Source organism: Molothrus aeneus, chromosome 12 (assembly GCF_037042795.1).
Source record: "Molothrus aeneus isolate 106 chromosome 12, BPBGC_Maene_1.0, whole genome shotgun sequence".
NCBI lineage: Eukaryota > Metazoa > Chordata > Aves > Passeriformes > Icteridae > Molothrus > Molothrus aeneus.
In genome coordinates, this window is record NC_089657.1 from 14,740,202 (window position 1) to 14,754,594 (window position 14,393).

At 40.9% G+C, this 14,393-nt stretch overlaps 1 protein-coding gene across 4 annotated transcripts in view; it reads left to right on the top strand.

Moving 5' to 3' along the window:
- The window catches only part of POC1A (POC1 centriolar protein A), a 53,403-nt gene that overhangs the window by 26,240 nt on the left and 12,770 nt on the right, over positions 1-14,393 (top strand). For all 4 annotated transcript variants that reach the window (XM_066558315.1, XM_066558311.1, XM_066558313.1 and 1 more), the window contains 2 exons: positions 792-860; positions 2,070-2,165. In XM_066558315.1, the coding sequence (XP_066414412.1) occupies positions 792-860; positions 2,070-2,165 (165 nt within the window). The remainder of the gene's footprint in view (positions 1-791; positions 861-2,069; positions 2,166-14,393) is intronic.

A 14,393-nucleotide genomic window follows, 5' to 3' on the forward strand; every position in this document is an offset into this window, starting at 1 on the left:
CCCCTGCTGCTGAACATTCTGCAGAGGAATGTGTTCAGCAGCTGACATAAAACTCCAGGATCTGGGTTCTCAGCTGTTTACTCTGAGCAGAACAGTTTGTCTGTTGTGCCTGGGCTCGAACACCCGTAGCAATTCCTCAGCTCTGTTTGCAGCTCAGAGCTCCTGCCTTAGCCTGCCATGTGCACCCTCCTGTGTGCTTGCTGGAAGGTGGAAAACACATTGAACTAGCTGTGTGGTGTGAAAGGTGTGCTGTAGCACTCAGAAGCATTTAAAGTCTCTCTAAACTGAATGTTTTAAGCATGAGGCTTCTTCAAAATGCAAGTCCTGTGCAGAGGTGATCCTGGCTGCCTTAACTCTGGCATCTCTCCTATCAGACTATTAAGAGAAAAGCAGTTTAAGCCAGCCTACTATACAAAACCCTCATAGTTTCAACACTTTTAATAAATGAACAGGAGTTTTAGAAATTTCTAATTCTAAAGTGAAGAGGGAATGTTTGAGGGGAACAAGAAAAAGCCTGGTGCTATAAAAATTGGTTTGTTCCTGTCTCTGCCATAGATATTGAAAAGTGGGTGTCTTAAACTGGGGTCAAAAGTGTGGGAAATGGTAAGTGCCAGCAAGCTGAGCATCTTAATTATGGCCCATTTACCTGACAGGTAAGAGCTTTTCAAATTTTGCCTTTAGATTGCTGATGTCAAATGATAAATACCTTGTAAAGCTGTAATGAATGGAACATTGTAACAATTCATTTTCTTTTCTCTTTTTTTAAACCTGTCTTTTAAATGTGTTTGCAGGGACCAGCTACCTGTGTAGCATTTTCAAGAGATGGAGACCTATTTGCCTCTGGAGGTTCTGATGAACAGGTACCTGATTAATTTCTGAGTTATAATCCAGATTCACATTTCCTTAAAAGCTGCTACTTTTTGTTCTCCATTGAACAATGGGGAAAGCAAAAGTGTAACTTTTATCCAGTATGTCTGGACCATGCTGAAGCAACTTGCTGTTTTATGAACAAAAATCTGGAGGCCAAACCCAATTATTTTTCTGGTAATATAAGACATGTAGCCAAGAAACCCATATTCAATTGCCAAACTGCAATCAGGCCCAGCCTGTGCTGCAAATATGTCCTGGTTTTAGCACAGTGAGTTGCCCTGCTGAAGACAGACAGACTTCAACCCAAAGCAGTGGTCTGAGCAAGGATCATCAGTCTTCAGAGCTGTGTTGCATTGCTCCTAATCCCCAGGCTGGACCAGGTGGCAATGCCCATCTCTGACAGCACCTTTGTGAAGAGACAGATTTGTCTATTCATTAAGAACATCAATTTTTTTCCCTGTTGCACAGTAGAATGGCCTTGTTGGTTAACCATGCAACAATGAAATAAAAATGCTTTTATCGGTGCAATTTTGTAAATGAAGAATAAATGCTCCTTCTGATAACCAAATGAGCTATCTGGATACTTGGGTGTCTTTCAGACCTCTGAATTTGTTGATTGATTGCTCTTTAACTTTTTTAGACTTGTAAAGTCACTGCTGAGGGGTTTATTTCACAGATTTCCTCTTGATATCTTGAAGTGATTCATGTGTCAGAGGCCTCTTTTCTGAAATCAGTATTGTTATGGATTGGGATTTAAGTTTGGTGTCCAGCTGACAAACTAGCTTAAGCTCTTTAATGCTGGTCTTAGTACTAACTCTCCTTTTCCTCTGAGTCTCATGATGAATGAGTGACTGAGTTGGGCTGTGGCTGATAAATGTTATAATGCTGAGCATGCTATTTTAAAATGTTTGTGGTTTTAATGGTGTATTCTTCATGTTGCTTTGAAGTTCTCTTGGTCCTTCTAGTTTAATGATGTTCTTGACCCAAAGAATGCTGAAAGAGGTCACTTATCCATTGAGAACTCAGTTAAACTGTCTGTATTTAGTAGCATATTTACAAACAACATCCTTAATTTAATCAATGGCAAAGCTCTTCTAGGGAAACTTCTTGTGGATTTGCTGATTCTTCTCTGAAGGGTTGAAAAAAATGACCTATAAGCAAACTTGGGAAATGTTAATGGAGTTAACTTTCTTCTGCAGGTGATGGTGTGGAAGACCAACTTTGATGCTGATTATAGTGATGTAGTGAAACCCCAGAAATACAGCAGCAGTGTGGATGAGACCCATGGCACTGGGGTAGGTCAGCAGCCAGTAATTGTGGAGAGTTCCTTTCCAGTACACTCAGGTGTTTGAACCATGGAATCATCTTTCTGTGCTGTTTATTTGAGCTGCAAGACATCTGTTTTTTAACTAACCTTGTATTGTTTGTTTTTGTTTAACTGTACTTACTTCACAGGGCAATTATATATAATGATCTTAAAAGGAAGATAAACTTAGTGCATGTATAGATGTGTTTTTTAGTAACAGCCACTGTTTAGGAATGTGTGGTTCATAATGACATGAATGATAGTTCACCAAAAAAGCAGATGTAAGCAACAACTGAAGTTGGCTTTGCTAGCTGACACGAATCCTTCAGGCTGGTGTCAGTCCTGAAAATAGAATTCACGATATCTTTTCACTGACAGTCAGCAAAGACAAAAAAAATTGCCTTGAGTAGGTGTCACACATGACAAATAGGTGACATATTGTACTGGAGCTTCTTTCCTGAATACCTGGAGACATTAGTTCATATCTGCTCCCTGAATCATTGTGTTGAGACCTCTGAGTTCTGACTGTACCTGAGGATAAATCCAGCAGCTGAGCAATTCAGTGATGCACAGATCTGAGTGCACCTTAGATCAGTGCATCAGATGCTGGCTGTTACCAAAATGACCCTTGAAAGCTGCTGCCCGTAAAAGCTGTGATTTTTGCACACGGTGGTGATTCATTTAAAGGTCTTGATTTTTCTCTTGTCAATCTCTGGATATTTTTGATACATTTGGATATACTGATAGGATTCTGCTGTATGTTATTACCATGGCTAGTTTTTAGTTAATCTTGTTCAGCAGAGCTGTAAGCTGAAAGGCTTTCTGTGAAGCAGGGGTCTGTGCATAAGTGGCATTGCCCCAGCTGAAGGGCAAACTTTAGGCAGTGCCTGTTGCTCTGTGGCAGTGTCTTTGACCATATCAGTTTAGATCTTTACTGGGGTACTAAAGTTATCTTTCAAACACAATAGTGTTTTTATTTAATATGGTTTCAGTCCATTGCTGGAGATACTGAAATAGCCACAGTACTTTGAGATGAACAAGATTTGAGTTTGCAGCTCTAAATCAGATGCCCTGCTATGTGGAGTGCTGTGTAAAGAAAGCAAACAAAACCTGAGGTTGGTTAATGTAGGTTAGTGGGAGAGCATGGGAGGAAACAGTCACATGAGGAAGGAGGTGAAAGTGTTTATTGGTCCTTGGCTGGTTTTAGCTAAATCTGACTTCTTCCTTTTCCTCCCCTCCTGTTCTAACTCTAAAGTTATGCAGGCTATGAAACTATCAGTCCAATGACCTCTTTGTTTATTAGCCTATTGAACTGGTCTAGCTTTGAACTCTATCTGCTTTAATTTAAAATATGGCATAGTGTAATACTGGGCTGAAATACAGCATAGATACCTCCTTTCTGGGAGAAAAATAACACTTTAGGTTTGTAGCATGCTTAATTGCTTAAAAAATGTAGACAAGGTATCAGCTAATGGGAAATGATGGTAAATTTACCTTCTCTTGTGCTGCTGTATTGCCAGAGCATCTTATCCAGTAGTCTTTTAAAGAAAGGAAGAAAATCCCTGAGCTGTTCTTAAACTTAGTTTTTCATTATAAAACCTCTTAAGATGTCCATTGAAAGGGGCTGCTGAACAAATCCCTTGAACATCTGTCCCTCCAACACAAGTGTTCCCCTATGGAAGAGGGTTTACCTGGCCAAACATCCAGTAGATGCTGCTGAGACCAGCTGTTTGTGTGCCACTGACAGCAAATCTGTGTCATGTGCTGGTGGCTGACAGGGTTTGCTCTAGTGATGCCCTGATCCTGTAGGAAACAAGGCACTCTAGATTCTGAGGTGTCATGTGTTGGTTTGGCCCAGGTGCTGTGGATTTGTAGAGGCAGGACTGAATTCATGCTCAATCATGAGCAGAAAGATATTTTGATTTGGGGTCCTAAATTACTTCAAAGGAGTTTTCTTAAACTGCCATCCAAATGCAAGCTTTGGCTTGGGCATGCAGCATGGGAGGTGCAAAATATAGATAGTACTATATCCTTGGATTGAGGCAGTTAAAATTGCTAAAGTTAGGAGGAGAAGAATAAATAATGTCCTCTGAGACATTTGAATACCCTAGGTTAAGATTAAATTTAGAATTGATCTGAAATGTTCTTTGCTGTTAAAAAGAAACAGATATCTGAAAATGGCTTCATTCTCTATTTTAAGTATAACCTGAGCATGAAGATCGTTGCTCCATAGTAACTTATACACTCATGTCAGTCTCCTCTTTTAAGTGAATGTCATGTCTTGTATCTTTTAGAAGTAGATTGTGCTGGGCTCTTTAAGAGTACTACCACTCCTACAACTCACTGCAAGGCCTAAATTTCACTGTATTTTAATTTCTTTCTTGTATTGAGCCAAATGCTTGCTTTTTAAATAGTGAATTGCTTACTTTGGTGGGTTTTGGGTAGGTGAGATAGTTATTTTCTGTCAAATTCAGACTTGACGCTGCCACCTGCAGATCCTGATTTCATGCCAAGGTCACCTTTTCCTTCAATGAAAAGTGAACCTACTCCTTTTTCTACTGCTGTGTTAGTGTGCCAGGATTCTGCCTATTGAATAATCTTGAGATTTTGCAGACATTTCAGGATGTAATTACATTTAAAATAGGCACATGGGTTATTATTTAGTTTTGGTACCCCTAAAATACATGAACACTATTCTTGACACATCTTGAAACTGTTTTCACCCTTAAGTCCATGAGAATATTTTTCCAAGGAGAGCTTTTACTGTTGTGTAGCTGTATAATTTTTTTTTGTTAAGCATTGTGAAGGCACAGATATTAATGAAAACAGTGGCTGTGTAAAACCACTCAGTGCAGTATCTGGTTTCTCATGGAGAAAGGCTGACTAACATGCAAGAAAGAATAACTGAATATAGACATCAAAACTAGTTTGTCATCAAGTTGAATAGGAAGGAAAAAGAGTCCTAAATAGGCTGTGGGATAAGGGTCATGAAATATTGTCAGGGTTGGTGAGCTTAAAACCAAACTTGCTCCAAACCGATTTTCACTTCCCTAGGCAGAGGGAGACTGGAGCCTTTAGAAGATTCTGGTTTCCCAGGCAGTTGGTTTAAGTTCAGGATGAATCAGGCTATTGGACATGTTTGTAACAATGGACAGAAACTTCAAAGTTGCTCTGCCCACCTGCTTGTGTTTTCTGTAAATACAGAGGCTTGGGAGATGCAGTTTGCTTTGGAAGTAGAACTGATCTGTGCAAGGACTAATGCAAATGAAAGAGAAGGACACATGGGCAGAATTGCAGTCATGGCTGGTGTGAAAGCAGAGATGTGAAAGTGTGATAAACAACTGAAGCTGTCAGAAGTGAATTCTAAGTTAGCATAGATGTGAGACTGTAAATGTTAGATCAGAAGTAGTAGCTCTGCAATAAATGCTTGCTTTTAAATTATAGGCTAACAATTGTTGCTTTAAAGTGTTGCATAATAACCTTGAAACCCAAAGTTCAGGGCAAGCACTCCTGGTGTGTGCAGTGGGAAGCTGATGGGAAGAAAGGAAGTCTTGCAGTCCTGTGCCTTGATCCTCTGAGTGTGCTTGCTTTGATCTAAAATCTAAAGGGTAAATTCATGCTTTATGCTACAATATTGAGTGGTGAGGACCTAAAAGAAAGTCAGAATGAGAGAATGGATTTTGCAGATGATTTCAAAAATATAATCTTTTACACTTGTCTAGGGTCAGTAACTGTAGGCATTTAGATCTGTCTGGGTGAAAGTTGTGTAGGATCAGATCAGAGGATGTGTTCACTGTTCTGCTAAGTTATGAAAACATTCAACATATGATTTACTATTGTCCAGAGAGGGCAGATAATGTGTTTTATTTTGGGGGGGTTTCGTGGTGGACCTTTTTTTTTTTTTTTTTACAGGTACAAGGAAAGCTTTGCATATGTGGCTGCAGCTGATGTGAATATGCAAGGACATTTGTTTCATTATGGGATAGATTTGCTGCTATTGTTACTAATTCCAGGAAGGCTGTGTATGGTAAAGTGTCACAGCAAATGCTGAATGGCTGATGTCACATGGACAGTTAGACAGTGCTTGGGTGTTTATCTAAGCTTGTTTATCTAAACACTGAAAATGGTGAATAAAAGCATTGTAATATAAGCTAAGTAGGTAGACGGTTTTTTTATAAAATATTATGGAAATATGCATTGATATATAGTTTTTTTGCTCAGATTTAAACATGAACCTTCTGGCATGTTGTAACTCTGTGCAAAATGTTACTTTGCAAAGGAGAAGGCTTATGAGGAGATTTTAGCCTCATCATCCATATATAACTTTCTAATGAAAAATACCTTAAAACTTGCTTGTGCTGAGGTACCTCAGACAGACTCAGAAAGAAGTAATCCCTTGGTAGTGAAATTTGGGAGACAAGGCCAGAAGTAGGAACTGTCCTCTGACATTCTCTTGCCAAAAAACTGCCCTCTTGATGTTCTCTCCTGAAATTCACAAATGTTTAAAACACAAATGTTTTAAATATCCCTAGCTCTTATGGAGTGAAATGGCACTTAGTTGTGAAGATACCAAATTTCTAGGCATAGCTGACCTACACAAAGGAAAGCTTGGTAAGAGCAGCATTTCAGCAGAAAGGACTTAGAAACAAAAGCAGCCTGTGACTTTTCAAATGTGTCTTTCAGCTAAGACAGACATTTAGGCTCTTTTGATGCTGCTGGGTTAAGAGCTTTCTCCAGGCCTTGAACTGTGCTTACTTCTTCAATGGTAAATTATCCCAAATGGTCCTGTTGGATAGGATTAGAGAGAAGCTCGAGAAAATGTGATCTGATCATAAAGTTGTCTGAAGTCCATCACAGAATGTCCAGAGCTGACTCCACCTCTCTCCTTTGCTGCTTGGGTTTGTTTGGTGACCTCGGGTGCCTCCAGTGCTCAGCCCATGGTCTCATGCTGACTGCAGCAGTTCATCCTGTCAGCTTGTCCTTGTGTAAACAAATTCCTCCTGAATTACTCAGGGGCCAGATGTGCCTCTTTTTTTGACCTTTTGGCTTCCAGATTGGTAACTGTATCTAATTTTGGCATTTGTAATGCTTATGAATCCTGTTGCACCTTTTCTTTTTTACTTCCTGTGAAATTCCTTCCTGGGAATCAGTTTAATTGCATAGAGCTGCAGCTCTTTGCAATGGGATGTGAATGTGGGTTTTTGTTTGCACCTTCTCCACCTCCTTCTGTTTATGTAATTTTAAGCATTATAAGGGAGGGATCCTGTTTTCAAGAGCAGGGATCCAATCTTCAGTCTGTGGTGAAGATGTGGTCTGCAAAATGATTATTTTTCCCCATCTGCTATCAACTTACTTTTCTGAGGATTCCCACTCCAGGAACTTTAGTCTGGTGCACAATTGCCTTCCTCCTGGGGGATAGGTAAGTAGATAGTTTACTTAAAAGAAAAACTGTGGTGAGTACTCAAGGTGTTTCCACTGTTCTCTATCCTACCTGGCTGTCCCAGCAGAAACTTCGTAGGGATGAACAGGAGCCTTGCTATGATTGATCACAGGAGCTCTTCCCTACATCCTTCTCCAGCAGGGTGGTTGCAGATGGTTACTTATAGCTGCCTCTCCTTTTATTAAAGGAAACCCACTTATCTAAGCCTGTTTGGAGATGTGACCTTGTGATTGGTTTGTGAGGGAACAGATCTTAAACAGGAACAGAGAGAAAGAGATTGAGAGCAGCCCTGAAGAGAAAGACTTGAGGATGTTGCTTGACAAGAAGCTTGACTTGACCCAGCAATGTGCACCTGCAGCCCAGAAAGCCAAATGTCTCTTGGGTTGCATCTGAAGCCCTGTGGGCAGCAGGCTGAGGGAGCTAATCCTGCCCCTCTGCTGTGCTCAGGTGAGACCCCACCTGCAGGCCCCAAAGTGGGGAAAATGTGTACCTGTTGGGGTGGGTCCAGAGGAGACCATGAGGATGATCAGAGGGCTGGAGTACCTCTGCTGTGGAGACAGGCTGAGACAGTTGGGGTTGTTTAGCCTGGAGAAGACTCCAGGGAGACCTTAGAGCCCCTTCTGGTACCTGAGGGGGGACTACAAGAAGAGCTGGAGAGGGTCTTGGACAGGGGCATGGAGTGACAGGAGGAGTGTCTTGGTGAAGAACGTGGAGAGAGGAGAAGGCAGCACCCTCAGCTGGGCTTTGCAAGGAGCCTGAGTGACTGCAGCAACCTGCAGCAGCTTTGCCTGGTAGTGGATGGAGCAGCTGTGCTGCTACAACTGTTTTCCCTTGTGCTCTGGTTTGACAAGATGTCTTCCAGAAATAAGAGGATCAGCTTTGAATTTCTGTCATCTTACAGTGAATAGATTTGTTCTTAGACTCTGGAACAATAAGGCAAGTCCTGACAAGTCATTATTGGTCAGAATAAAAATTGCCTTTTAAGTTCAGCATCTCAGGCTAATTAATGTAAATTCTCCCACTTAGGTTGCTGCTGTATGAGGTTTGTTTTAATGCTTGAGTCATAATTCAAAGAAGTGAGATGGAGGCAAGATTTTAAAGTTTTTTTTCAAGCTGCAGTTCCGTGCCAGCTTGGAGATGCATGAAGTTAGCTTAAGCTTTAAAAGTTCCTAAGATCTCAAACTTTTCTACTAAAATTCAAACTTGAAGAAGGAGTAAGAACAAGTGCATGTCTTGTAATGTGTCTGTGTCTGCATTTACATATACATGGCATGCATTTTTATACATGTATACAAGTAACAAAATAGGTATGCACATGATTTGTATGTTATACAGTGTGTATGTACCTAATTCAGTGGAAAAAGAAAAAATATTCTGATGAAGGGAATGAGCTGGAAGCTGTTGTTCTCACTTCAGCAGATCACTTGCCTTGTAGGCTGATGCTTTTGGTGTAAAAGAACCTGTAGCTGGACAACCCAAGGCTGAGAATAAACACTGTTTTTTCAATGTTTGGTTGCATTTTCTTGGGTTTTTTTTTCCAAAAATCAGGACCAGAAAGAAGCAGTTCAATTCTTGGTGACATTTCTTACAAGTGGTTTTCATTCTTATGTTTTTGTTCCTATCATGGCTTGTTTCCACACAAAACTGTTCCATTGAGATTTTTGTTGTTGTTATGCTCCAGGAGCAGTGTTAGACAGTTTAGCATCACCTATGCAACAAAGCTTAATTATTCCATACTGAATTCTGGAAGACCTCTTCCTATTTCCCTAAAGAAACTCTAGGACTGATGGGAGGGGAAAATCGATTAAGGGAGATAAAATGCAGGAAACATAATTCTAAAATAGTGAAATCCACCCTTAGCTTTTCCAGAAATACAGGCTTGCTTTTTTTTTTTTAACACTTGGCAGTCATTAAGTTTTGTCTGTCACTGGGCTTTCAGTGTCTGGCATTACTATTTCTCATTTCACTTTTCACATGAATACTATTTGTGCTTTTGGAAATGCAATATGTGCCAAGGTCCCATTTGTCTTCAATGTTACCTTGAAGCTGATGGTACTACTGTCTGTCCTGATTTAAAAGTGACACTTACAGACTACAGAGTAAGTAAACTGGACCGATAGACACTCAACCACAGAGGAAAGTCAGTGAAATGTGGGAACAGCTTTTCCCTTCTGGTGAGGACCTGTTCTTGGCTGGAGATAGCCAGACAGGGTCACTTGCAGAGATAGGATGCTGATATTTCTGCAAGCAAATTCCAATTTCAATCCAAGTGCAGCCTTCTCTGTTTGGACAGGCTGTTTTGTACATTTTTGAGTCCCTGAGCTGGGCACTAACTCTTCCCCTGTTTCTGTCCTTCCGGGCATTCTGGTCAGCAGAGCTGGATGCTCTGATGCTGTTTCACGTAAAATACACGAGCCTGCTTCATCCACCTCCTCCTGCCAGTGCCTCACTTAGGCTCTGGCACAGGAGTGCCTGGGGATTTAAATGGCTTTGAGATGTCCCTATTAACTCTTATTTCTTCCTGAGTTTATCAGGAACTTAATATTTATTGGCCTATGGTGAAATGTGGTTGTTACAGCAGAGGTGCCAAATTTTAGTGGTTTTTTAGTAACAGCAGTAGGGAGGAGGATTCTGCATAAATAATTGCATCAAACCCAAGGTACCGTTTGTCTGAAGCAAAAATAAAGGTAGGCAATGTTCTTTTCACCTGCCCTCTCTTTTCTCTCACTCCCTCCCAAATTCCCTGCATTATGGCAACTTGAATTCTGACATAAGAGTTGAGCATAGATGAATGGTCATATAAATTGTTTCACAAAGCTAATTTAACTTGTGTCCTAAATTGAGTTGTTACCCTATGCTGGTCTGGACAGTAGATGGGGAGTAATGCAAATCTTGAAGAATGTGATTGCTCCAGAAATTTCAGTGCTGCCTTGAAGAGGGGATGCCTTTCCAGGCCAGAGAAATGTGCCTGTGCTCATTTAAAAGTGTGCAGCAGGGAGGACTGAGGTACTTCTCATCTTTTCATGAGCCCTTCTGTCCAGCACGGTGTGCTCCATCTGACCTTCCTGTAGAGCTTACCTTGAAGCTGATGTGCTTCCACTGGATGTCACTGTTGCTCTTTGGGAACACATTTAAAGTATTTTACCTGGAGTGAAAATGACTCCTCAAAATAGACTTTTAAAGGTATTTCTCTTTTCTTTGGATTAGTAGAATTGGGGTTCAGATGAACTGCATACAGCACCTTTGAGTATTTTCTGCTGCTTTGTTTTTAGGGGAATTTTTTCAGCTAAGATAATGAATTTGATTGCACTAGGGAATTTTAATACATTGAAGGTCTGTGTTGAATTGAACATGTTGGATGTGTGTGTTGTTTAAGGGGTGTGCTGTCTTTCTAGATACTTGAAAATCAATTCTTGGCAACATCATACTGTCTTGAAAAAACCCCACCAAAACACAAAACCCTCAAAAGAATAAATATACTGTGTTAATTAATTGAAAGGGACTTAAAGGTAGAGCTGAACCTAGCCCCTTCACACCTCTCAATTCTTCCCTTCCAGTGGAGAGAGGTGAAGAAAAGGAAGAAGAAATACTTCTTCTGGACTGAATTATAAGAATCCTACATTTTATTAGTAGGTGTAAAACTGAGGTGGGTGGTTATTGTATCAATATGTCTTCTGAGGATCACCATTTAAGAAGCAAAATGGCATTTTTTAGTTGTCTCCTGCAGTTTGCTACAGATGCACATGTGTTGTTTAGCTCATACCTGCCCCCCAACCCCTGATCATCACTGTAATTGCTGGCCAGGATGCTGTTTAGCCAGAACAATTTTCATAAGAGGCTCACTAAGAGACCTCTGGAATGAAGGCTGATTAATTTTCCCCTTCCCCCAAGTAGTTGCCTTGTGCTGTCTTTAAGTGGTTGCTATAAATAAATCACTTCTGTTTTCCCTTTGTCACTGGGATCTGTATTGTATTCTGAAGCTGCTCATCTCTTCTTCCTTTAATGTTCAGCTGCTCCTTGCTCTGCTCCCAGGGTGTAATACACAGATGTTGTAATAAGATATTTAATGGCAGAGACATTTGTTTGTGGTGCCAAATAAATTGTACACTTGAACTCTGACTGAAATGAATTAAACCTCTGCAGCAGTGCCATTGTTCCTGGTGCCTGTCGCCAGGATTCAGCTGGCACTTCACCCACAGGTGAGTCAGATAAAAGCACAGGTGTCACTGCCTGTAATCATGATGGTCATTGGTACTGAGACTGACACAATTTTGTATTTTTGCAGTGTTTTTCTAAACCTGTTAGAATTTAAATTCCTGATGGCTGGCTCAGATTATATAAAATTGTCTCTAGAAGGGCTCCTGGATTCTCTCTAAGGCTCTGTGTTTCTAAGGGGTTTGCTATTCATTCTTGTGAACAACAGCTGATTTAGTCTGCTCTTACAAAATTTGAAAATGTTTCAGCCTGCAGGCAACTTTGTTCTTCCTCAGCTAGGTGCACACTTCCAGAACTGAATGGTCAAAGACCTTGGTCAGCTGGAAGCCTCCTTTTTGGAAGTGGCTGCTGTGACCCAGTGGTTATTTGCTGGCTGGCTGTGTCCCTGCTTTAGACACAGGCACTGACTCAGAACCTCACTGCTGAAGGCTGCAGCTTTGGGATTTTCTTGATGGGCAGTAAGGAGCCTTTCAAGCAGCTGTGCTGTTTGAAATGGGACAGTATGCCATGTTGTCATGTTTCTGTTTTTAAATGCAGATATATTTCTGTTCTTGGGGCTGTTGCCTTCAGGAGCCCCCATGGCCTTTCTGGAGGTGGCTTTTTGTGGGAGTGGTATGTAGCTTCTGAGGTGAGCAGCAGAATATGGCATCTGACAGCTCTGGCTTCAACCTGACATGATGAGGGACCACCTGACCCCTAAAACATCAGTGTAGGAACATCTCTGCAGTATTGCCTTTGCCAGACTCTTACACTTTGTGAACTGTAACAAAGAGAATATAGACTCAGAGTTCAACCCCAAAGCTTTTTATGAAAAGCTGTCTGACATATGCTATAAAGATAGATGGAGAAAATCTGTTGCTACAGTCATTTTTCTGCTCTGTGAGTCAGCTTGTTCTAATGGGTTTTGAAGAGGATAGCTCATCATCATTTGGGGTTTTTAAGTGCAGGTTGTATGCAGCGTTAGCTCACTAAAATTTTCTGCTGTGCCATGATTGACTGGCCTGAAGTTACATCATCAGCATAAGCTAGTCAGCCTTAAAATAGAAAGAAAATGTTTTTTTTATGCTAGTTACCTATTGAAAAGCAGTGATTTGTGGGTTTTGTTTGTTTTCACTTTTAAATTTAAGCAGCAAATAGCAGGTTTTTAAGACTGGATTGATCTCATCTCTGCAAGAACATATTTTAGTTGATTAAATCAATGCATCAGTGAGCAATGTGTGGCTCTTTGGCTTCCTGCAGCACAGGAGTAGCTGGAGTGTGGCTGCCATGCTGTGTGACCTGGAGTGTGGGCTGTGTTGGCCAGGGGCCTGTAGACAATCCAAATTATTCAAGCAGGTGGGAGGAAGGAAATTAGCAGAGGCCGGTGTGGCTGATACCCAGCTGCAGCCCTGGCCTGTGGTGGAGCACAGTGATCCCTGTGAAGCAGCTGTTGCTTAAACCTTCCCCTTCTTTCCTGCTCCTTGTGCAGAACTGGCCATGTGAGGCTTAGCTGTAGGAGGATGGTTTGGTGGGCAGGGTCTGGAAGAATGGTCAGCTCCTACTTACTAGCAGTTGGTGGCCAGCAGCAAGGCTTTCTCCTGTCCAAGCTGCTGCTGCAGCCTCTTAGTTCTTCTTCTCTTGCTCACCCCCTCCAGTCTCCACCTTCCCTAGGTACTCACATTTCTGCTCCTTGTACTACTTATTGCATATTTTGCCTGTGTTGTTGAGGTGCATCTCAGCCTTGGGAGCCTTTATGTGGCCTCAGTCAGTGGCTCCCATCAGCCCAAGGGTTTTGATGTATATTTTTTAAATATATGAGATATGAATTTTTTGTATGCATGTATATATCTTCATGATGTACTGAACAGTTTGGTGGTTAAAGTTATGTGAGCTGGTCTTGTTGCAGTTTATTTGCACATCTGCACACATCTGGCATCAAATACAGAAAGGAGCAGGTAAATCAGTAGTGTGCTGGTGAGAAATGCATTCCTGCAGTTGCATAGGAGAGAAGAGACAGAGGCAAATCTTTATTTCTACTTAGAAAAAGTACATGTGGAAGAGCTTTTGGAGACTGTTTTTCAATCTGTCAGAATTCCTTGCTTTGTTGATTTGTAAACTTTGTGTGAGTAATAAGTGCATGGGATGGAGCTGCACCAGGGATTGGGCTATGGAGAAGTATTTTGAGAGCTGTGATCTTGGCTTTCAATTCAAATTTTGTCCATTAGTGTAAATTGAGAAACTGAAGTCTGTAGTTGCTTAACCAGTTGGCTACCTCCTTTAGCTAAACTTCTTTGTACTGCTTCTACTGGCACTGTTGCAGGTAAACAATGCAAATAGTGTTTGTTCTACAAGAAAGATACCATTTTGAAAGAAAAGGAAAGAAGAATAGGTTCTTTAGTAGAGATCTATTTGTGTATTTCAAACTTAATTTATTCTGAATGAAATATTCAAGCTTGCATAACTAAAACAGTTGAAACTTCAAAGTAAACTTGTTCTTAATCTCGTTGAGGAGGAAAACCAGTTCAAGATATAAACAAAATTAAAATTACTTAATCAAAACAGTTCCAATGCATATTGGGACAT